This window comes from Coregonus clupeaformis, unplaced genomic scaffold (genome assembly GCF_020615455.1).
Source record: "Coregonus clupeaformis isolate EN_2021a unplaced genomic scaffold, ASM2061545v1 scaf1004, whole genome shotgun sequence".
Lineage (NCBI taxonomy): Eukaryota > Metazoa > Chordata > Actinopteri > Salmoniformes > Salmonidae > Coregonus > Coregonus clupeaformis.
In genome coordinates this window covers 1-24,588 of record NW_025534458.1, presented here as the reverse complement: position 1 = coordinate 24,588, position 24,588 = coordinate 1, and the positions used below count along the sequence as shown (strand labels likewise).

At 35.6% G+C, this 24,588-nt stretch overlaps 1 protein-coding gene and 2 long non-coding RNA genes across 3 annotated transcripts; all 3 read right to left on the bottom strand.

The window, feature by feature from the left end:
* Window positions 1-1,020: 1,020 nt before the first annotated feature.
* Window positions 1,021-19,945, bottom strand: LOC121561102 (mucin-5AC-like). Its single transcript, XM_045217307.1, has 41 exons — window positions 19,781-19,945; window positions 18,496-18,653; window positions 18,173-18,303; window positions 18,024-18,085; window positions 17,770-17,870; window positions 17,434-17,599; window positions 16,147-16,304; window positions 15,823-15,953; window positions 15,674-15,735; window positions 15,420-15,520; window positions 15,083-15,248; window positions 13,797-13,954; window positions 13,474-13,604; window positions 13,325-13,386; window positions 13,071-13,171; window positions 12,735-12,900; window positions 11,449-11,606; window positions 11,126-11,256; window positions 10,977-11,038; window positions 10,723-10,823; window positions 10,387-10,552; window positions 9,101-9,258; window positions 8,778-8,908; window positions 8,629-8,690; window positions 8,374-8,474; window positions 8,038-8,203; window positions 6,753-6,910; window positions 6,429-6,559; window positions 6,280-6,341; window positions 6,028-6,127; window positions 5,691-5,856; window positions 4,405-4,562; window positions 4,082-4,212; window positions 3,933-3,994; window positions 3,680-3,779; window positions 3,343-3,508; window positions 2,058-2,215; window positions 1,736-1,866; window positions 1,587-1,648; window positions 1,334-1,433; window positions 1,021-1,162 (listed from the first exon to the last, which is right to left on the bottom strand). Exons 1-30 carry the CDS (start codon window positions 19,804-19,806, stop codon window positions 6,049-6,051), a joined length of 3,546 nt encoding a protein of 1,181 aa, XP_045073242.1. The 5' UTR covers window positions 19,807-19,945; the 3' UTR covers window positions 1,021-1,162; window positions 1,334-1,433; window positions 1,587-1,648; window positions 1,736-1,866; window positions 2,058-2,215; window positions 3,343-3,508; window positions 3,680-3,779; window positions 3,933-3,994; window positions 4,082-4,212; window positions 4,405-4,562; window positions 5,691-5,856; window positions 6,028-6,048.
* Window positions 19,946-20,930: 985 nt separating this feature from the next.
* On the bottom strand, window positions 20,931-22,522 carry LOC123486112. Its single transcript, XR_006659249.1, has 3 exons — window positions 22,466-22,522; window positions 22,130-22,295; window positions 20,931-21,004 (listed from the first exon to the last, which is right to left on the bottom strand). It is a non-coding gene; the product is annotated as an uncharacterized LOC123486112 (long non-coding RNA).
* Window positions 22,523-22,532: 10 nt separating this feature from the next.
* LOC123486111 lies at window positions 22,533-22,993 on the bottom strand. Its single transcript, XR_006659248.1, has 3 exons — window positions 22,869-22,993; window positions 22,720-22,781; window positions 22,533-22,567 (listed from the first exon to the last, which is right to left on the bottom strand). It is a non-coding gene; the product is annotated as an uncharacterized LOC123486111 (long non-coding RNA).
* Window positions 22,994-24,588: the final 1,595 nt, after the last annotated feature.

Sequence of the window (24,588 nt, the reverse complement as noted above, 5' to 3'; positions counted from 1 at the left end):
TGACTGGTTATAGTTGGGAAAAGTAGGTAGATGGAAAAATTTATAGATTGGATAGGATAGCCAGAACATGTCAATGTTGGTTTGTGTCTCTAGCTTGAATGGTTCAATAGTTACTATTATTCTTGGTAGGTTATTATATGCTAGTTTATACTTGTTTGAATTCGTATAGTTTATAACGTTTTGAAAATGTTAAAGTTGTTTTAAATGTTTGTAGCTGAAATGGTTAAGGAGCAGCAGCATTTTAAATGTTTACCACTGTGTTCCCATGATTGGCATTGAATCCATGAAGTGTTATGACCATTTATGCTAATTATATCATTACGGTACATACAAGTTTTAGAATATTTGAAGCTTTTGACAAGTAATCTAATATGGGTCAGTCTGTACATTTCAACGTTGGTTTGGTCTTTGTAGCATAAATAGTTCAAGAGAAGTGGCGAAACCAAACATTTCTCATTAAAGCCTATGGAGCTTTTATGCAACTTTAAAATGGTTAAAGTTCAACAAGTATAAATAGTATAAAAAAGCTGAATAAAAGCAATCTAAGTTGGGTCAGTCTGAAAATATCAATGTTGGTTTGGTGTTGAAATACATTGGGAGCTGATTTAAATATTGTTGTAGGACTAAAGGTATTAATGCAAAAAAATATTTTCTCAAGTAATCTAATTTGGTTCCGTGTTCATAGCTTGAAGCGTTTAAGTGCTAGAGCGGGCTAAATTAATCAAATAATTAGAAGAAGTATGTAGGAAATATGGTGGTCTTGCCTTCAGCAAGCACACTAATAACAATAGATTGGATTTATATAGCACCCTTCTACCAACTGAGGTACTCAAAGAGCTTTTCTAAAGAAAGGCTGACATTTTGAATGCTTTATGAAAATATCAGTAGTTAACGACACAAGCACGGATATACATGCTTCTTCGTTTCAAAGGTTCCTTGATTGACAAAGTGTTAATTGAATTGCATAAAATAATTATACTAAATTATCTTGCTTACCTAGTTGTTGATGTCACTGAAGACATAGAAGTTGAGGTCAAAGTTGCAGTTGTCGTTGTAGGAAGTACAATTGTGGTTGTTGTTGGAGGACCTGCAGTTTTAATTGCCGTAGTGGAAGCCACAGTGGTGGTGGTGGTTGTTGGGGCAACAGTGGTTGGCAGGAGACCTAGAATATAAATGAAAATACATTTATGGGGGGATTATAAACTTGTAATATGTCATATACAGTACCATAGATGTGAAAGTGTTTTTTTGAGATTGAGTATTACACATATTTGACATGGTGTTTGATGACTCACCGTAATAACAAACAGAAATAGCAACAAAAGCAGCATACCTGAGACTTTTAAGACTTCCTCTAGAAAAGCACTAGGGAGGTTGATGTCTTCCTTTTGTATACATACATCACTTCTGCCCTGATTGGAGTGCCAACAGTACTGTGGACGTAACAATTGGTTTCGTGTGAGAGTTGAACATGTTCCCTCCATCCTGTTTAGCTGTACAAACAGCAGCTGTATGACATCTGCAGACATTCTAAAGAGTGCAGTTGAGAAAGCTGGGTTGGTTCACGGACATGACGTTGTACTTACGTGAAGATGGGTTTGGGAAAGTCAAACTGTTTGCTGTCTGGTTTACAAAGAATATCATGGAGCTAAAAGGGGACAAAACACAAAGTTGTCAATTACTATCATGACCTGAACATGACTATGGATGTATCGTATGTATAGAAGTATCTTACTAGGCTGTTAATTGAATCCTCTATCTGGCTGTAGGTCTCATTGGTGAATGTGAGGCTATTACTTTGCGACACCATGGTTACATTGGTTATTTTGAAACCAAGATCGACGGCAAATGAAGTATCTGTAAGTTCTGTGAGCACACAAAACAATGGTCACTATAGCAACAGACAAAATGAAATGCTACAATTTAGGAGTTTCAACATTAGAAAACATTCTAGAAGTATTTACATAGCGGAAGCAGTTGAATGTTTACCTATAAAAAAAGAATTATAGAGTGGAAATAAATGTCTTCATGATATAAGCCTAATTTATTGAACTCACTGATATAAGTTCCATTCTGGAAGGTGGTTTGAGTGTTTGTCTGATTGTTGAATTGACGATACAGTTGCTTGTCGACGGCACCAAGGACATCATCCTTAGTGGGGACTGGTGTGTTGAGCTGGAACATCAGTCTAACAAAAAACATCACTGTGCCAAATCTAAGAGAAAATAATAATTAATAAAAAAGTCAATTTCCTTAAGAAAATGTGTGTTCTTGCTAGCTTGTCTTAAGGTATTTATGGTTGTGAAATAAGTTATAGTAGTGGTAGTCACTGCAGTAGTAATGGAAGTGACTGGTTATAGTTGGGAAAAGTAGGTAGATGGAAAAATTTATAGATTGGATAGGATAGCCAGAACATGTCAATGTTGGTTTGTGTCTCTAGCTTGAATGGTTCAAGAGTTACTATTATTGTTGGTAGGTTATTATATGCTAGTTTATACTTGTTTGAATTCGTATAGTTTATAACGTTTTGAAAATGTTAAAGTTGTTTTAAATGTTTGTAGCTGAAATGGTTAAGGAGCAGCAGCATTTTAAATGTTTACCACTGTGTTCCCATGATTGGCATTGAATCCATGAAGTGTTATGACCATTTATGCTAATTATATCATTACGGTACATACAAGTTTTAGAATATTTGAAGCTTTTGACAAGCAATCTAATATGGGTCAGTCTGTACATTTCAACGTTGGTTTGGTCTTTGTAGCATAAATAGTTCAAGAGAAGCGGCGAAACAAAACATTTCTCATTAAAGCCTATGGAGCTTGTATGCAACTTTAAAATGGTTATAGTTCAACAAGTATAAATAGTATAAAAAAGCTGAATAAAAGCAATCTAAGTTGGGTCAGTCTGAAAATATCAATGTTGGTTTGGTGTTGAAATACATTGGGAGCTGATTTAAATATTGTTGTAGGACTAAAGGTATTAATGCAAAAAATATTTTCTCAAGTAATCTAATTTGGTTCCGTGTTCATAGCTTGAAGCGTTTAAGTGCTAGAGCGGGCTAAATTAATCAAATAATTAGAAGAAGTATGTAGGAAATATGGTGGTCTTGCCTTCAGCAAGCACACTAATAACAATAGATTGGATTTATATAGCACCCTTCTACCAACTGAGGTACTCAAAGAGCTTTTCTAAAGAAAGGCTGACATTTTGAATGCTTTATGAAAATATCAGTAGTTAACGACACAAGCACGGATATACATGCTTCTTCGTTTCAAAGGTTCCTTGATTGACAAAGTGTTAATTGAATTGCATAAAATAATTATACTAAATTATCTTGCTTACCTAGTTGTTGATGTCACTGAAGACATAGAAGTTGAGGTCAAAGTTGCAGTTGTCGTTGTAGGAAGTACAATTGTGGTTGTTGTTGGAGGACCTGCAGTTTTAATTGCCGTAGTGGAAGCCACAGTGGTGGTGGTGGTTGTTGGGGCAACAGTGGTTGGCAGGAGACCTAGAATATAAATGAAAATACATTTATGGGGGGATTATAAACTTGTAATATGTCATATACAGTACCATAGATGTGAAAGTGTTTTTTCGAGATTGAGTATTACACATATTTGACATGGTGTTTGATGACTCACCGTAATAACAAACAGAAATAGCAACAAAAGCAGCATACCTGAGACTTTTAAGACTTCCTCTAGAAAAGCACTAGGGAGGTTGATGTCTTCCTTTTGTATACATACATCACTTCTGCCCTGATTGGAGTGCCAACAGTACTGTGGACGTAACAATTGGTTTCGTGTGAGAGTTGAACATGTTCCCTCCATCCTGTTTAGCTGTACAAACAGCAGCTGTATGACATCTGCAGACATTCTAAAGAGTGCAGTTGAGAAAGCTGGGTTGGTTCACGGACATGACGTTGTACTTACGTGAAGATGGGTTTGGGAAAGTCAAACTGTTTGCTGTCTGGTTTACAAAGAATATCATGGAGCTAAAAGGGGACAAAACACAAAGTTGTCAATTACTATCATGACCTGAACATGACTATGGATGTATCGTATGTATAGAAGTATCTTACTAGGCTGTTAATTGAATCCTCTATCTGGCTGTAGGTCTCATTGGTGAATGTGAGGCTATTACTTTGCGACACCATGGTTACATTGGTTATTTTGAAACCAAGATCGACGGCAAATGAAGTATCTGTAAGTTCTGTGAGCACACAAAACAATGGTCACTATAGCAACAGACAAAATGAAATGCTACAATTTAGGAGTTTCAACATTAGAAAACATTCTAGAAGTATTTACATAGCGGAAGCAGTTGAATGTTTACCTATAAAAAAAAGAATTATAGAGTGGAAATAAATGTCTTCATGATATAAGCCTAATTTATTGAACTCACTGATATAAGTTCCATTCTGGAAGGTGGTTTGAGTGTTTGTCTGATTGTTGAATTGACGATACAGTTGCTTGTCGACGGCACCAAGGACATCATCCTTAGTGGGGACTGGTGTGTTGAGCTGGAACATCAGTCTAACAAAAAACATCACTGTGCCAAATCTAAGAGAAAATAATAATTAATAAAAAAGTCAATTTCCTTAAGAAAATGTGTGTTCTTGCTAGCTTGTCTTAAGGTATTTATGGTTGTGAAATAAGTTATAGTAGTGGTAGTCACTGCAGTAGTAATGGAAGTGGCTGGTTATAGTTGGGAAAAGTAGGTAGATGGAAAAATTTATAGATTGGATAGGATAGCCAGAACATGTCAATGTTGGTTTGTGTCTCTAGCTTGAATGGTTCAAGAGTTACTATTATTGTTGGTAGGTTATTATATGCTAGTTTATACTTGTTTGAATTCGTATAGTTTATAACGTTTTGAAAATGTTAAAGTTGTTTTAAATGTTTGTAGCTGAAATGGTTAAGGAGCAGCAGCATTTTAAATGTTTACCACTGTGTTCCCATGATTGGCATTGAATCCATGAAGTGTTATGACCATTTATGCTAATTATATCATTACGGTACATACAAGTTTTAGAATATTTGAAGCTTTTGACAAGCAATCTAATATGGGTCAGTCTGTACATTTCAACGTTGGTTTGGTCTTTGTAGCATAAATAGTTCAAGAGAAGTGGCGAAACCAAACATTTCTCATTAAAGCCTATGGAGCTTTTATGCAACTTTAAAATGGTTATAGTTCAACAAGTATAAATAGTATAAAAAAGCTGAATAAAAGCAATCTAAGTTGGGTCAGTCTGAAAATATCAATGTTGGTTTGGTGTTGAAATGCATTGGGAGCTGATTTAAATATTGTTGTAGGACTAAAGGTATTAATGCAAAAAAATATTTTCTCAAGTAATCTAATTTGGTTCCGTGTTCATAGCTTGAAGCGTTTAAGTGCTAGAGCGGGCTAAATTAATCAAATAATTAGAAGAAGTATGTAGGAAATATGGTGGTCTTGCCTTCAGCAAGCACACTAATAACAATAGATTGGATTTATATAGCGCCCTTCTACCAACTGAGGTACTCAAAGAGCTTTTCTAAAGAAAGGCTGACATTTTGAATGCTTTATGAAAATATCAGTAGTTAACGACACAAGCACGGATATACATGCTTCTTCGTTTCAAAGGTTCCTTGATTGACAAAGTGTTAATTGAATTGCATAAAATAATTATACTAAATTATCTTGCTTACCTAGTTGTTGATGTCACTGAAGACATAGAAGTTGAGGTCAAAGTTGCAGTTGTCGTTGTAGGAAGTACAATTGTGGTTGTTGTTGGAGGACCTGCAGTTTTAATTGCCGTAGTGGAAGCCACAGTGGTGGTGGTGGTTGTTGGGGCAACAGTGGTTGGCAGGAGACCTAGAATATAAATGAAAATACATTTATGGGGGGATTATAAACTTGTAATATGTCATATACAGTACCATAGATGTGAAAGTGTTTTTTCGAGATTGAGTATTACACATATTTGACATGGTGTTTGATGACTCACCGTAATAACAAACAGAAATAGCAACAAAAGCAGCATACCTGAGACTTTTAAGACTTCCTCTAGAAAAGCACTAGGGAGGTTGATGTCTTCCTTTTGTATACATACATCACTTCTGCCCTGATTGGAGTGCCAACAGTACTGTGGACGTAACAATTGGTTTGTGTGAGAGTTGAACATGTTCCCTCCATCCTGTTTAGCTGTACAAACAGCAGCTGTATGACATCTGCAGACATTCTAAAGAGTGCAGTTGAGAAAGCTGGGTTGGTTCACGGACATGACGTTGTACTTACGTGAAGATGGGTTTGGGAAAGTCAAACTGTTTGCTGTCTGGTTTACAAAGAATATCATGGAGCTAAAAGGGGACAAAACACAAAGTTGTCAATTACTATCATGACCTGAACATGACCATGGATGTATCGTATGTATAGAAGTATCTTACTAGGCTGTTAATTGAATCCTCTATCTGGCTGTAGGTCTCATTGGTGAATGTGAGGCTATTACTTTGCGACACCATGGTTACATTGGTTATTTTGAAACCAAGATCGACGGCAAATGAAGTATCTGTAAGTTCTGTGAGCACACAAAACAATGGTCACTATAGCAACAGACAAAATGAAATGCTACAATTTAGGTGTTTCAACATTAGAAAACATTCTAGAAGTATTTACATAGCGGAAGCAGTTGAATGTTTACCTATAAAAAAAAAGAATTATAGAGTGGAAATAAATGTCTTCATGATATAAGCCTAATTTATTGAACTCACTGATATAAGTTCCATTCTGGAAGGTGGTTTGAGTGTTTGTCTGATTGTTGAATTGACGATACAGTTGCTTGTCGACGGCACCAAGGACATCATCCTTAGTGGGGACTGGTGTGTTGAGCTGGAACATCAGTCTAACAAAAAACATCACTGTGCCAAATCTAAGAGAAAATAATAATTAATAAAAAAGTCAATTTCCTTAAGAAAATGTGTGTTCTTGCTAGCTTGTCTTAAGGTATTTATGGTTGTGAAATAAGTTATAGTAGTGGTAGTCACTGCAGTAGTAATGGAAGTGACTGGTTATAGTTGGGAAAAGTAGGTAGATGGAAAAATTTATAGATTGGATAGGATAGCCAGAACATGTCAATGTTGGTTTGTGTCTCTAGCTTGAATGGTTCAAGAGTTACTATTATTGTTGGTAGGTTATTATATGCTAGTTTATACTTGTTTGAATTCGTATAGTTTATAACGTTTTGAAAATGTTAAAGTTGTTTTAAATGTTTGTAGCTGAAATGGTTAAGGAGCAGCAGCATTTTAAATGTTTACCACTGTGTTCCCATGATTGGCATTGAATCCATGAAGTGTTATGACCATTTATGCTAATTATATCATTAAGGTACATACAAGTTTTAGAATATTTGAAGCTTTTGACAAGCAATCTAATATGGGTCAGTCTGTACATTTCAACGTTGGTTTGGTCTTTGTAGCATAAATAGTTCAAGAGAAGTGGCGAAACCAAACATTTCTCATTAAAGCCTATGGAGCTTTTATGCAACTTTAAAATGGTTATAGTTCAACAAGTATAAATAGTATAAAAAGCTGAATAAAAGCAATCTAAGTTGGGTCAGTCTGAAAATATCAATGTTGGTTTGGTGTTGAAATGCATTGGGAGCTGATTTAAATATTGTTGTAGGACTAAAGGTATTAATGCAAAAAAATATTTTCTCAAGTAATCTAATTTGGTTCCGTGTTCATAGCTTGAAGCGTTTAAGTGCTAGAGCGGGCTAAATTAATCAAATAATTAGAAGAAGTATGTAGGAAATATGGTGGTCTTGCCTTCAGCAAGCACACTAATAACAATAGATTGGATTTATATAGCGCCCTTCTACCAACTGAGGTACTCAAAGAGCTTTTCTAAAGAAAGGCTGACATTTTGAATGCTTTATGAAAATATCAGTAGTTAACGACACAAGCACGGATATACATGCTTCTTCGTTTCAAAGGTTCCTTGATTGACAAAGTGTTAATTGAATTGCATAAAATAATTATACTAAATTATCTTGCTTACCTAGTTGTTGATGTCACTGAAGACATAGAAGTTGAGGTCAAAGTTGCAGTTGTCGTTGTAGGAAGTACAATTGTGGTTGTTGTTGGAGGACCTGCAGTTTTAATTGCCGTAGTGGAAGCCACAGTGGTGGTGGTGGTTGTTGGGGCAACAGTGGTTGGCAGGAGACCTAGAATATAAATGAAAATACATTTATGGGGGATTATAAACTTGTAATATGTCATATACAGTACCATAGATGTGAAAGTGTTTTTTCGAGATTGAGTATTACACATATTTGACATGGTGTTTGATGACTCACCGTAATAACAAACAGAAATAGCAACAAAAGCAGCATACCTGAGACTTTTAAGACTTCCTCTAGAAAAGCACTAGGGAGGTTGATGTCTTCCTTTTTGTATACATACATCACTTCTGCCCTGATTGGAGTGCCAACAGTACTGTGGACGTAACAATTGGTTTTCGTGTGAGAGTTGAACATGTTCCCTCCATCCTGTTTAGCTGTACAAACAGCAGCTGTATGACATCTGCAGACATTCTAAAGAGTGCAGTTGAGAAAGCTGGGTTGGTTCACGGACATGACGTTGTACTTACGTGAAGATGGGTTTGGGAAAGTCAAACTGTTTGCTGTCTGGTTTACAAAGAATATCATGGAGCTAAAAGGGGACAAAACACAAAGTTGTCAATTACTATCATGACCTGAACATGACCATGGATGTATCGTATGTATAGAAGTATCTTACTAGGCTGTTAATTGAATCCTCTATCTGGCTGTAGGTCTCATTGGTGAATGTGAGGCTATTACTTTGCGACACCATGGTTACATTGATTATTTTGAAACCAAGATCGACGGCAAATGAAGTATCTGTAAGTTCTGTGAGCACACAAAACAATGGTCACTATAGCAACAGACAAAATGAAATGCTACAATTTAGGTGTTTCAACATTAGAAAACATTCTAGAAGTATTTACATAGCGGAAGCAGTTGAATGTTTACCTATAAAAAAAAGAATTATAGAGTGGAAATAAATGTCTTCATGATATAAGCCTAATTTATTGAACTCACTGATATAAGTTCCATTCTGGAAGGTGGTTTGAGTGTTTGTCTGATTGTTGAATTGACGATACAGTTGCTTGTCGACGGCACCAAGGACATCATCCTTAGTGGGGACTGGTGTGTTGAGCTGGAACATCAGTCTAACAAAAAACATCACTGTGCCAAATCTAAGAGAAAATAATAATTAATAAAAAAGTCAATTTCCTTAAGAAAATGTGTGTTCTTGCTAGCTTGTCTTAAGGTATTTATGGTTGTGAAATAAGTTATAGTAGTGGTAGTCACTGCAGTAGTAATGGAAGTGACTGGTTATAGTTGGGAAAAGTAGGTAGATGGAAAAATTTATAGATTGGATAGGATAGCCAGAACATGTCAATGTTGGTTTGTGTCTCTAGCTTGAATGGTTCAAGAGTTACTATTATTGTTGGTAGGTTATTATATGCTAGTTTATACTTGTTTGAATTCGTATAGTTTATAACGTTTTGAAAATGTTAAAGTTGTTTTAAATGTTTGTAGCTGAAATGGTTAAGGAGCAGCAGCATTTTAAATGTTTACCACTGTGTTCCCATGATTGGCATTGAATCCATGAAGTGTTATGACCATTTATGCTAATTATATCATTAAGGTACATACAAGTTTTAGAATATTTGAAGCTTTTGACAAGCAATCTAATATGGGTCAGTCTGTACATTTCAACGTTGGTTTGGTCTTTGTAGCATAAATAGTTCAAGAGAAGTGGCGAAACCAAACATTTCTCATTAAAGCCTATGGAGCTTTTATGCAACTTTAAAATGGTTATAGTTCAACAAGTATAAATAGTATAAAAAAGCTGAATAAAAGCAATCTAAGTTGGGTCAGTCTGAAAATATCAATGTTGGTTTGGTGTTGAAATGCATTGGGAGCTGATTTAAATATTGTTGTAGGACTAAAGGTATTAATGCAAAAAAATATTTTCTCAAGTAATCTAATTTGGTTCCGTGTTCATAGCTTGAAGCGTTTAAGTGCTAGAGCGGGCTAAATTAATCAAATAATTAGAAGAAGTATGTAGGAAATATGGTGGTCTTGCCTTCAGCAAGCACACTAATAACAATAGATTGGATTTATATAGCGCCCTTCTACCAACTGAGGTACTCAAAGAGCTTTTCTAAAGAAAGGCTGACATTTTGAATGCTTTATGAAAATATCAGTAGTTAACGACACAAGCACGGATATACATGCTTCTTCGTTTCAAAGGTTCCTTGATTGACAAAGTGTTAATTGAATTGCATAAAATAATTATACTAAATTATCTTGCTTACCTAGTTGTTGATGTCACTGAAGACATAGAAGTTGAGGTCAAAGTTGCAGTTGTCGTTGTAGGAAGTACAATTGTGGTTGTTGTTGGAGGACCTGCAGTTTTAATTGCCGTAGTGGAAGCCACAGTGGTGGTGGTGGTTGTTGGGGCAACAGTGGTTGGCAGGAGACCTAGAATATAAATGAAAATACATTTATGGGGGATTATAAACTTGTAATATGTCATATACAGTACCATAGATGTGAAAGTGTTTTTTCGAGATTGAGTATTACACATATTTGACATGGTGTTTGATGACTCACCGTAATAACAAACAGAAATAGCAACAAAAGCAGCATACCTGAGACTTTTAAGACTTCCTCTAGAAAAGCACTAGGGAGGTTGATGTCTTCCTTTTTGTATACATACATCACTTCTGCCCTGATTGGAGTGCCAACAGTACTGTGGACGTAACAATTGGTTTTGTGTGAGAGTTGAACATGTTCCCTCCATCCTGTTTAGCTGTACAAACAGCAGCTGTATGACATCTGCAGACATTCTAAAGAGTGCAGTTGAGAAAGCTGGGTTGGTTCACGGACATGACGTTGTACTTACGTGAAGATGGGTTTGGGAAAGTCAAACTGTTTGCTGTCTGGTTTACAAAGAATATCATGGAGCTAAAAGGGGACAAAACACAAAGTTGTCAATTACTATCATGACCTGAACATGACCATGGATGTATCGTATGTATAGAAGTATCTTACTAGGCTGTTAATTGAATCCTCTATCTGGCTGTAGGTCTCATTGGTGAATGTGAGGCTATTACTTTGCGACACCATGGTTACATTGATTATTTTGAAACCAAGATCGACGGCAAATGAAGTATCTGTAAGTTCTGTGAGCACACAAAACAATGGTCACTATAGCAACAGACAAAATGAAATGCTACAATTTAGGTGTTTCAACATTAGAAAACATTCTAGAAGTATTTACATAGCGGAAGCAGTTGAATGTTTACCTATAAAAAAAAGAATTATAGAGTGGAAATAAATGTCTTCATGATATAAGCCTAATTTATTGAACTCACTGATATAAGTTCCATTCTGGAAGGTGGTTTGAGTGTTTGTCTGATTGTTGAATTGACGATACAGTTGCTTGTCGACGGCACCAAGGACATCATCCTTAGTGGGGACTGGTGTGTTGAGCTGGAACATCAGTCTAACAAAAAACATCACTGTGCCAAATCTAAGAGAAAATAATAATTAATAAAAAAGTCAATTTCCTTAAGAAAATGTGTGTTCTTGCTAGCTTGTCTTAAGGTATTTATGGTTGTGAAATAAGTTATAGTAGTGGTAGTCACTGCAGTAGTAATGGAAGTGACTGGTTATAGTTGGGAAAAGTAGGTAGATGGAAAAATTTATAGATTGGATAGGATAGCCAGAACATGTCAATGTTGGTTTGTGTCTCTAGCTTGAATGGTTCAAGAGTTACTATTATTGTTGGTAGGTTATTATATGCTAGTTTATACTTGTTTGAATTCGTATAGTTTATAACGTTTTGAAAATGTTAAAGTTGTTTTAAATGTTTGTAGCTGAAATGGTTAAGGAGCAGCAGCATTTTAAATGTTTACCACTGTGTTCCCATGATTGGCATTGAATCCATGAAGTGTTATGACCAATTTATGCTAATTATATCATTACGGTACATACAAGTTTTAGAATATTTGAAGCTTTTGACAAGCAATCTAATATGGGTCAGTCTGTACATTTCAACGTTGGTTTGGTCTTTGTAGCATAAATAGTTCAAGAGAAGCGGCGAAACCAAACATTTCTCATTAAAGCCTATGGAGCTTTTATGCAACTTTAAAATGGTTATAGTTCAACAAGTATAAATAGTATAAAAAAGCTGAATAAAAGCAATCTAAGTTGGGTCAGTCTGAAAATATCAATGTTGGTTTGGTGTTGAAATGCATTGGGAGCTGATTTAAATATTGTTGTAGGACTAAAGGTATTAATGCAAAAAATATTTTCTCAAGTAATCTAATTTGGTTCCGTGTTCATAGCTTGAAGCGTTTAAGTGCTAGAGCGGGCTAAATTAATCAAATAATTAGAAGAAGTATGTAGGAAATATGGTGGTCTTGCCTTCAGCAAGCACACTAATAACAATAGATTGGATTTATATAGCGCCCTTCTACCAACTGAGGTACTCAAAGAGCTTTTCTAAAGAAAGGCTGACATTTTGAATGCTTTATGAAAATATCAGTAGTTAACGACACAAGCACGGATATACATGCTTCTTCGTTTCAAAGGTTCCTTGATTGACAAAGTGTTAATTGAATTGCATAAAATAATTATACTAAATTATCTTGCTTACCTAGTTGTTGATGTCACTGAAGACATAGAAGTTGAGGTCAAAGTTGCAGTTGTCGTTGTAGGAAGTACAATTGTGGTTGTTGTTGGAGGACCTGCAGTTTTAATTGCCGTAGTGGAAGCCACAGTGGTGGTGGTGGTTGTTGGGGCAACAGTGGTTGGCAGGAGACCTAGAATATAAATGAAAATACATTTATGGGGGATTATAAACTTGTAATATGTCATATACAGTACCATAGATGTGAAAGTGTTTTTTCGAGATTGAGTATTACACATATTTGACATGGTGTTTGATGACTCACCGTAATAACAAACAGAAATAGCAACAAAAGCAGCATACCTGAGACTTTTAAGACTTCCTCTAGAAAAGCACTAGGGAGGTTGATGTCTTCCTTTTTGTATACATACATCACTTCTGCCCTGATTGGAGTGCCAACAGTACTGTGGACGTAACAATTGGTTTCGTGTGAGAGTTGAACATGTTCCCTCCATCCTGTTTAGCTGTACAAACAGCAGCTGTATGACATCTGCAGACATTCTAAAGAGTGCAGTTGAGAAAGCTGGGTTGGTTCACGGACATGACGTTGTACTTACGTGAAGATGGGTTTGGGAAAGTCAAACTGTTTGCTGTCTGGTTTACAAAGAATATCATGGAGCTAAAAGGGGACAAAACACAAAGTTGTCAATTACTATCATGACCTGAACATGACTATGGATGTATCGTATGTATAGAAGTATCTTACTAGGCTGTTAATTGAATCCTCTATCTGGCTGTAGGTCTCATTGGTGAATGTGAGGCTATTACTTTGCGACACCATGGTTACATTGGTTATTTTGAAACCAAGATCGACGGCAAATGAAGTATCTGTAAGTTCTGTGAGCACACAAAACAATGGTCACTATAGCAACAGACAAAATGAAATGCTACAATTTAGGAGTTTCAACATTAGAAAACATTCTAGAAGTATTTACATAGCGGAAGCAGTTGAATGTTTACCTATAAAAAAAAGAATTATAGAGTGGAAATAAATGTCTTCATGATATAAGCCTAATTTATTGAACTCACTGATATAAGTTCCATTCTGGAAGGTGGTTTGAGTGTTTGTCTGATTGTTGAATTGACGATACAGTTGCTTGTCGACGGCACCAAGGACATCATCCTTAGTGGGGACTGGTGTGTTGAGCTGGAACATCAGTCTAACAAAAAACATCACTGTGCCAAATCTAAGAGAAAATAATAATTAATAAAAAAGTCAATTTCCTTAAGAAAATGTGTGTTCTTGCTAGCTTGTCTTAAGGTATTTATGGTTGTGAAATAAGTTATAGTAGTGGTAGTCACTGCAGTAGTAATGGAAGTGACTGGTTATAGTTGGGAAAAGTAGGTAGATGGAAAAATTTATAGATTGGATAGGATAGCCAGAACATGTCAATGTTGGTTTGTGTCTCTAGCTTGAATGGTTCAAGAGTTACTATTATTGTTGGTAGGTTATTATATGCTAGTTTATACTTGTTTGAATTCGTATAGTTTATAACGTTTTGAAAATGTTAAAGTTGTTTTAAATGTTTGTAGCTGAAATGGTTAAGGAGCAGCAGCATTTTAAATGTTTACCACTGTGTTCCCATGATTGGCATTGATTCCATGAAGTGTTATGCTAATTTATGCAAATTATATCATTACGGTTCATAAAAGTTTTAGAATATTTGAAGCTTTTGACAAGCAATCTAATATGGGTCAGTCTGTACATTTCAACGTTGGTTTGGTCTTTGTTGCATAAATAGTTCAAGAGAAGTGGCGAAACCAAACATTTCTCATTAAAGCCTATGGAGCTTTTATGCAACTTTAAAATGGTTATAGTTCAACAAGTATAAATAGTATAAAAAAGCTGAATAAAAGCAATCTAAGTTGGGTCAGTCTGAAAATATCAATGTTGGTTTGGTGTTGAAATGCATTGGGAGCTGATTTAAATATTGTTGTAGGACTAAAGGTATTAATGCAAAAAAATATTTTCTCAAGTAATCTAATTTGGTTCCGTGTTCATAGCTTGAAGCGTTTAAGTGCTAGAGCGGGCTAAATTAATCAAATAATTAGAAGAAGTATGTAGGAAATATGGTGGTCTTGCCTTCAGCAAGCACACTAATAACAATAGATTGGATTTATATAGCGCCCTTCTACCAACTGAGGTACTCAAAGAGCTTTTCTAAAGAAAGGCTGACATTTTGAATGCTTTATGAAAATATCAGTAGTTAACGACACAAGCACGGATATACATGCTTCTTCGTTTCAAAGGTTCCTTGATTGACAAAGTGTTAATTGAATTGCATAAAATAATTATACTAAATTATCTTGCTTACCTAGTTGTTGATGTCACTGAAGACATAGAAGTTGAGGTCAAAGTTGCAGTTGTCGTTGTAGGAAGTACAATTGTGGTTGTTGTTGGAGGACCTGCAGTTTTAATTGCCGTAGTGGAAGCCACAGTGGTGGTGGTGGTTGTTGGGGCAACAGTGGTTGGCAGGAGACCTAGAATATAAATGAAAATACATTTATGGGGGGATTATAAACTTGTAATATGTCATATACAGTACCATAGATGTGAAAGTGTTTTTTCGAGATTGAGTATTACACATATTTGACATGGTGTTTGATGACTCACCGTAATAACAAACAGAAATAGCAACAAAAGCAGCATACCTGAGACTTTTAAGACTTCCTCTAGAAAAGCACTAGGGAGGTTGATGTCTTCCTTTTTGTATACATACATCACTTCTGCCCTGATTGGAGTGCCAACAGTACTGTGGACGTAACAATTGGTTTCGTGTGAGAGTTGAACATGTTCCCTCCATCCTGTTTAGCTGTACAAACAGCAGCTGTATGACATCTGCAGACATTCTAAAGAGTGCAGTTGAGAAAGCTGGGTTGGTTCACGGACATGACGTTGTACTTACGTGAAGATGGGTTTGGGAAAGTCAAACTGTTTGCTGTCTGGTTTACAAAGAATATCATGGAGCTAAAAGGGGACAAAACACAAAGTTGTCAATTACTATCATGACCTGAACATGACTATGGATGTATCGTATGTATAGAAGTATCTTACTAGGCTGTTAATTGAATCCTCTATCTGGCTGTAGGTCTCATTGGTGAATGTGAGGCTATTACTTTGCGACACCATGGTTACATTGGTTATTTTGAAACCAAGATCGACGGCAAATGAAGTATCTGTAAGTTCTGTGAGCACACAAAACAATGGTCACTATAGCAACAGACAAAATGAAATGCTACAATTTAGGTGTTTCAACATTAGAAAACATTCTAGAAGTATTTACATAAGCGGAAGCAGTTGAATGTTTACCTATAAAAAAAAGAATTATAGAGTGGAAATAAATGTCTTCATGATATAAGCCTAATTTATTGAACTCACTGATATAAGTTCCATTCTGGAAGGTGGTTTGAGTGTTTGTCTGATTGTTGAATTGACGATACAGTTGCTTGTCGACGGCACCAAGGACATCATCCTTAGTGGGGACTGGTGTGTTGAGCTGGAACATCAGTCTAACAAAAAACATCACTGTGCCAAATCTAAGAGAAAATAATAATTAATAAAAAAGTCAATTTCCTTAAGAAAATGTGTGTTCTTGCTAGCTTGTCTTAAGGTATTTATGGTTGTGAAATAAGTTATAGTAGTGGTAGTCACTGCAGTAGTAATGGAAGTGACTGGTTATAGTTGGGAAAAGTAGGTAGATGGAAAAATTTATAGATTGGATAGGATAGCCAGAACATGTCAATGTTGGTTTGTGTCTCTAGCTTGAATGGTTCAAGAGTTACTATTATTGTTGGTAGGTTATTATATGCTAGTTTATACTTGTTTGAATTCGTATAGTTTATAACGTTTTGAAAATGTTAAAGTTGTTTTAAATGTTTGTAGCTGAAATGGTTAAGGAGCAGCAGCATTTTAAATGTTTACCACTGTGTTCCCATGATTGGCATTGAATCCATGAAGTGTTATGACCATTTATGCAAATTATATCATTACGGTACATAAAAGTTTTAGAATATTTGAAGCTTTTGACAAGCAATCTAATATGGGTCAGTCTGTACATTTCAACGTTGGTTTGGTCTTTGTAGCATAAATAGTTCAAGAGAAGTGGCGAAACCAAACATTTCTCATTAAAGCCTATGGAGCTTTTATGCAACTTTAAAATGGTTATAGTTCAACAAGTATAAATAGTATAAAAAAAGCTGAATAAAAGCAATCTAAGTTGGGTCAGTCTGAAAATATCAATGTTGGTTTGGTGTTGAAATGCATTGGGAGCTGATTTAAATATTGTTGTAGGACTAAAGGTATTAATGCAAAAAAATATTTTCTCAAGTAATCTAATTTGGTTCCGTGTTCATAGCTTGAAGCGTTTAAGTGCTAGAGCGGGCTAAATTAATCAAATAATTAGAAGAAGTATGTAGGAAATATGGTGGTCTTGCCTTCAGCAAGCACACTAATAACAATAGATTGGATTTATATAGCGCCCTTCTACCAACTGAGGTACTCAAAGAGCTTTTCTAAAGAAAGGCTGACATTTTGAATGCTTTATGAAAATATCAGTAGTTAACGACACAAGCACGGATATACATGCTTCTTCGTTTCAAAGGTTCCTTGATTGACAAAGTGTTAATTGAATTGCATAAAATAATTATACTAAATTATCTTGCTTACCTAGTTGTTGATGTCACTGAAGACATAGAAGTTGAGGTCAAAGTTGCAGTTGTCGTTGTAGGAAGTACAATTGTGGTTGTTGTTGGAGGACCTGCAGTTTTAATTGCCGTAGTGGAAGCCACAGTGGTGGTGGTGGTTGTTGGGGCAACAGTGGTTGGCAGGAGACCTAGAATATAAATGAAAATACATTTATGGGGGATTATAAACTTGTAATATGTCATATACAGTACCATAGATGTGAAAGTGTTTTTTCGAGATTGAGTATTACACATATTTGACATGGTGTTTGATGACTCACCGTAATAACAAACAGAAATAGCAACAAAAGCAGCATACCTGAGACTTTTAAGACTTCCTCTAGAAAAGCACTAGGGAGGTTGATGTCTTCCTTTTTGTATACATACATCACTTCTGCCCTGATTGGAGTGCCAACAGTACTGTGGACGTAACAATTGGTTTCGTGTGAGAGTTGAACATGTTCCCTCCATCCTGTTTAGCTGTACAAACAGCAGCTGTATGACATCTGCAGACATTCTAAAGAGTGCAGTTGAGAAAGCTGGGTTGGTTCACGGACATGACGTTGTACTTACGTGAAGATGGGTTTGGGAAAGTCAAACTGTTTGCTGTCTGGTTTACAAAGAATATCATGGAGCTAAAAGGGGACAAAACACAAAGTTGTCAATTACTATCATGACCTGAACATGACTATGGATGTATCGTATGTATAGAAGTATCTTACTAGGCTGTTAATTGAATCCTCTATCTGGCTGTAGGTCTCATTGGTGAATGTGAGGCTATTACTTTGCGACACCATGGTTACATTGGTTATTTTGAAACCAAGATCGACGGCAAATGAAGTATCTGTAAGTTCTGTGAGCACACAAAACAATGGTCACTATAGCAACAGACAAAATGAAATGCTACAATTTAGGTGTTTCAACATTAGAAAACATTCTAGAAGTATTTACATAGCGGAAGCAGTTGAATGTTTACCTATAAAAAAAAGAATTATAGAGTGGAAATAAATGTCTTCATGATATAAGCCTAATTTATTGAACTCACTGATATAAGTTCCATTCTGGAAGGTGGTTTGAGTGTTTGTCTGATTGTTGAATTGACGATACAGTTGCTTGTCGACGGCACCAAGGACATCATCCTTAGTGGGGACTGGTGTGTTGAGCTGGAACATCAGTCTAACAAAAAACATCACTGTGCCAAATCTAAGAGAAAATAATAATTAATAAAAAGTCAATTTCCTTAAGAAAATGTGTGTTCTTGCTAGCTTGTCTTAAGGTATTTATGGTTGTGAAATAAGTTATAGTAGTGGTAGTCACTGCAGTAGTAATGGAAGTGACTGGTTATAGTTGGGAAAAGTAGGTAGATGGAAAAATTTATAGATTGGATAGGATAGCCAGAACATGTCAATGTTGGTTTGTGTCTCTAGCTTGAATGGTTCAAGAGTTACTATTATTGTTGGTAGGTTATTATATGCTAGTTTATACTTGTTTGAATTCGTATAGTTTATAACGTTTTGAAAATGTTAAAGTTGTTTTAAATGTTTGTAGCTGAAATGGTTAAGGAGCAGCAGCATTTTAAATGTTTACCACTGTGTTCCCATGATTGGCATTGATTCCATGAAGTGTTATGCTAATTTATGCAAATTATATCATTACGGTTCATAAAAAGTTTTAGAATATTTGAAGCTTTTGACAAGCAATCTAATATGGGTCAGTCTGTACATTTCAACGTTGGTTTGGTCTTTGTTGCATAAATAGTTCAAGAGAAGTGGCGAAACCAAACATTTCTCATTAAAGCCTATGGAGCTTTTATGCAACTTTAAAATGGTTATAGTTCAACAAGTATAAATAGTATAAAAAGCTGAATAAAAGCAATCTAAGTTGGGTCAGTCTGAAAATATCAATGTTGGTTTGGTGTTGAAATGCATTGGGAGCTGATTTAAATATTGTTGTAGGACTAAAGGTATTAATGCAAAAAAATATTTTCTCAAGTAATCTAATTTGGTTCCGTGTTCATAGCTTGAAGCGTTTAAGTGCTAGAGCGGGCTAAATTAATCAAATAATTAGAAGAAGTATGTAGGAAATATGGTGGTCTTGCCTTCAGCAAGCACACTAATAACAATAGATTGGATTTATATAGCGCCCTTCTACCAACTGAGGTACTCAAAGAGCTTTTCTAAAGAAAGGCTGACATTTTGAATGCTTTATGAAAATATCAGTAGTTAACGACACAAGCACGGATATACATGCTTCTTCGTTTCAAAGGTTCCTTGATTGACAAAGTGTTAATTGAATTGCATAAAATAATTATACTAAATTATCTTGCTTACCTAGTTGTTGATGTCACTGAAGACATAGAAGTTGAGGTCAAAGTTGCAGTTGTCGTTGTAGGAAGTACAATTGTGGTTGTTGTTGGAGGACCTGCAGTTTTAATTGCCGTAGTGGAAGCCACAGTGGTGGTGGTGGTTGTTGGGGCAACAGTGGTTGGCAGGAGACCTAGAATATAAATGAAAATACATTTATGGGGGATTATAAACTTGTAATATGTCATATACAGTACCATAGATGTGAAAGTGTTTTTTCGAGATTGAGTATTACACATATTTGACATGGTGTTTGATGACTCACCGTAATAACAAACAGAAATAGCAACAAAAGCAGCATACCTGAGACTTTTTAAGACTTCCTCTAGAAAAGCACTAGGGAGGTTGATGTCTTCCTTTTTGTATACATACATCACTTCTGCCCTGATTGGAGTGCCAACAGTACTGTGGACGTAACAATTGGTTTCGTGTGAGAGTTGAACATGTTCCCTCCATCCTGTTTAGCTGTACAAACAGCAGCTGTATGACATCTGCAGACATTCTAAAGAGTGCAGTTGAGAAAAGCTGGGTTGGTTCACGGACATGACGTTGTACTTACGTGAAGATGGGTTTGGGAAAGTCAAACTGTTTGCTGTCTGGTTTACAAAGAATATCATGGAGCTAAAAGGGGACAAAACACAAAGTTGTCAATTACTATCATGACCTGAACATGACTATGGATGTATCGTATGTATAGAAGTATCTTACTAGGCTGTTAATTGAATCCTCTATCTGGCTGTAGGTCTCATTGGTGAATGTGAGGCTATTACTTTGCGACACCATGGTTACATTGGTTATTTTGAAACCAAGATCGACGGCAAATGAAGTATCTGTAAGTTCTGTGAGCACACAAAACAATGGTCACTATAGCAACAGACAAAATGAAATGCTACAATTTAGGTGTTTCAACATTAGAAAACATTCTAGAAGTATTTACATAGCGGAAGCAGTTGAATGTTTACCTATAAAAAAAAAGAATTATAGAGTGAAATAAATGTCTTCATGATATAAGCCTAATTTATTGAACTCACTGATATAAGTTCCATTCTGGAAGGTGGTTTGAGTGTTTGTCTGATTGTTGAATTGACGATACAGTTGCTTGTCGACGGCACCAAGGGGACATCATCCTTAGTGGGGACTGGTGTGTTGAGCTGGAACATCAGTCTAACAAAAAACATCACTGTGCCAAATCTAAGAGAAAATAATAATTAATAAAAAAGTCAATTTCCTTAAGAAAATGTGTGTTCTTGCTAGCTTGTCTTAAGGTATTTATGGTTGTGAAATAAGTTATAGTTGTGGTAGTCACTGCAGTAGTAATGGAAGTGACTGGTTATAGTTGGGAAAAGTAGGTAGATGGAAAAATTGATAGATTGGATAGGATAGCCAGAACATGTCAATGTTGGTTTGTGTCTCTAGCTTGAATGGTTCAAGAGTTACTATTATTGTTGGTAGGTTATTATATGCTAGTTTATACTTGTTTGAATTCGTATAGTTTATAACGTTTTGAAAATGTTAAAGTTGTTTTAAAAGTTTGTAGCTAAAATGGTTAAGAAGCAGCAGCATTTTAAATGTTTACCACTGTGTTCCCATGATTGGCATTGAATCCATGAAGTGTTATGACCATTTATGCTAATTATATCATTACGGTACTAAAAGTTTTAGAATATTTGAAGCTTTTGACAAGCAATCTAATATGGGTCAGTCTGTACATTTCAACGTTGGTTTGGTCTTTGTAGCATAAATAGTTCAAGAGAAGTGGCGAAACCAAACATTTCTCATTAAAGCCTATGGAGCTTTTATGCAACTTTAAAATGGTTATAGTTCAACAAGTATAAATAGTATAAAAAAGCTGAATAAAAGCAATCTAAGTTGGGTCAGTCTGAAAATATCAATGTTGGTTTGGTGTTGAAATACATTGGGAGCTGATTTAAATATTGTTGTAGGACTAAAGGTATTAATGCAAAAAATATTTTCTCAAGTAATCTAATTTGGTTCCGTGTTCATAGCTTGAAGCGTTTAAGTGCTAGAGCGGGCTAAATTAATCAAATAATTAGAAGAAGTATGTAGGAAATATGGTGGTCTTGCCTTCAGCAAGCACACTAATAACAATAGATTGGATTTATACGCGCCCTTCTACCAACTGAGGTACTCAAAGAGCTTTTCTAAAGAAAGGCTGACATTTTGAATGCTTTATGAAAATATCAGTAGTTAACGACACAAGCACGGATATACATGCTTCTTCGTTTCAAAGGTTCCTTGATTGACAAAGTGTTAATTGAATTGCATAAAATAATTATACTAAATTATCTTGCTTACCTAGTTGTTGATGTCACTGAAGACATAGAAGTTGAGGTCAAAGTTGCAGTTGTCGTTGTAGGAAGTACAATTGTGGTTGTTGTTGGAGGACCTGCAGTTTTAATTGCCGTAGTGGAAGCCACAGTGGTGGTGGTGGTTGTTGGGGCAACAGTGGTTGGCAGGAGACCTAGAATATAAATGAAAATACATTTATGGGGGATTATAAACTTGTAATATGTCATATACAGTACCATAGATGTGAAAGTGTTTTTTCGAGATTGAGTATTACACATATTTGACATGGTGTTTGATGACTCACCGTAATAACAAACAGAAATAGCAACAAAAGCAGCATACCTGAGACTTTTAAGACTTCCTCTAGAAAAGCACTAGGGAGGTTGATGTCTTCCTTTTGTATACATACACATCACTTCTGCCCTGATTGGAGTGCCAACAGTACTGTGGACGTAACAATTGGTTTCGTGTGAGAGTTGAACATGTTCCCTCCATCCTGTTTAGCTGTACAAACAGCAGCTGTATGACATCTGCAGACATTCTAAAGAGTGCAGTTGAGAAAGCTGGGTTGGTTCCGGACATGACGTTGTACTTACGTGAAGATGGGTTTGGGAAAGTCAAACTGTTTGCTGTCTGGTTTACAAAGAATATCATGGAGCTAAAAGGGGACAAAACACAAAGTTGTCAATTACTATCATGACCTGAACATGACTATGGATGTATCGTATGTATAGAAGTATCTTACTAGGCTGTTAATTGAATCCTCTATCTGGCTGTAGGTCTCATTGGTGAATGTGAGGCTATTACTTTGCGACACCATGGTTACATTGGTTATTTTGAAACCAAGATCGACGGCAAATGAAGTATCTGTAAGTTCTGTGAGCACACAAAACAATGGTCACTATAGCAACAGACAAAATGAAATGCTACAATTTAGGTGTTTCAACATTAGAAAACATTCAAGAAGTATTTACATAGCGGAAGCAGTTGAACGTTTACCTAAAAAAATATTTTATAGAGTGGAAATAAATGTCTTCATGATATAAGCCTAATTTATTGAACTCACTGATATAAGTCCCATTCTGGAAGGTGGTTTGAGTGTTCGTCTGATTCTTGAATTGACGATACAGTTGCTTGTCGACGGCACCAAGGACATCATCCTTAGTCGGGACTGGTGTGTTGAGCTGGAACATCAGTCTAACAAAAAACATCACTGTGCCAAATCTAAGAGAAAATAATAATAAGTAAAATAGTCAATTTCCTAAAGAAAATGTGTGTTCTTGCTAGCTTGTCTTATGGTATTTATGGTTGTGAAATAAGTTATAGTAGTGGTAGTCACTGCAGTAGTAATGGACGTGACTGGTTATAGTTGGGAAAAGTAGGTAGATGGAAAAATTGATAGATTGGATAGGATAGCCAGAACATGTCAATGTTGGTTTGTGTCTCTAGCTTGAATGGTTCAAGAGTTACTATTATTGTTGGTATGTTATTATCTGCTAGTTAATACTTGTTTGAATTTGTATAGTTTATAACGTTTTGAAAATGTTAAAGTTGTTTTAAAGGTTTGTAGCTGAAATGGTTAAGGAGCAGCAGCATTTTAAATGTTTACCACTGTGTTCCCATGATTGGCATTGAATCCATGAAGTGTTATGCTAATTTCTGCAAATTATATCATTACAGTTCATACAAATTTTAGAAAATTTGAAACTTTTGACAAGCAATCTAATATGGGTTAGGCTGTACATTTCAACGTTGGTTTGGTCTTTGTAGCATAAATAGTTCAAGAGAAGTGGCGAAACCAAACATTTCTCATTAAAGCCTATGGAGCTTTCATGCAACATTAAAATTCAACAAGTATAAATAGTATAAAAAAGCTGAATAAAAGCAATCTAAGTTGGGTCAGTCTGAAAATATCTGTTGGTTTGGTGTTGAAATGCATTGGGAGCTGATTTAAATATTGTTGTAGGACTAAAGGTATTAATGAAAAAAAATATTTTCTAAAGTAATTTAAGTTGGTTCCGTGTTCATAGCTTGAAGCGTTTACGTGCTAGAGTGGGCTAAACAAATCAAATAATTAGAAGTATGTAAGAAATCTAGTGGTCTTGCCTTCAGCAAGCACACTAATAATAATAGATTGGATTTATATACCACCTTTCTACCAACTGAGGTACTCAGAGCTTTTCTAAAGAAAGGCTGACATTTTGAATGCTTTATGAAAATATCCATAGTTAACGACACAAGCACGGATATACATGCTTCTTCCGTTCCAAAGTTTCCTTGATTGACAAAGTGTTAATTGAATTCACATAAATATTATACTAATTATCTTGCTTACCTAGTTGTTGATGTCACTGAAGACATGAAGTTGAGGAGTCAAAGTTGCAGTTGTCGTTGCAGGAACGTGGTGGTTGTTGGAGGACCTGCAGTTTTAATTGCCGTAGTGGAAGCCACAGTGGTGGTGGTGG

Bases quoted from the DNA above. Each gene is read 5' to 3' on its own strand.
- LOC121561102 (XM_045217307.1), bottom strand. From the start codon at position 19,806: ATGTCTTCAGTGACATCAACAACTAG. The intron at 17,600-17,769 runs GTATGCTGCTTT...TTTATATTCTAG, and splicing joins GGAAGTCTTAAAAGTCTCAG to GTCTCCTGCCAACCACTGTT. The intron at 8,691-8,777 runs GTAAGATACTTC...GTCCCCTTTTAG, and splicing joins AGGATTCAATTAACAGCCTA to CTCCATGATATTCTTTGTAA.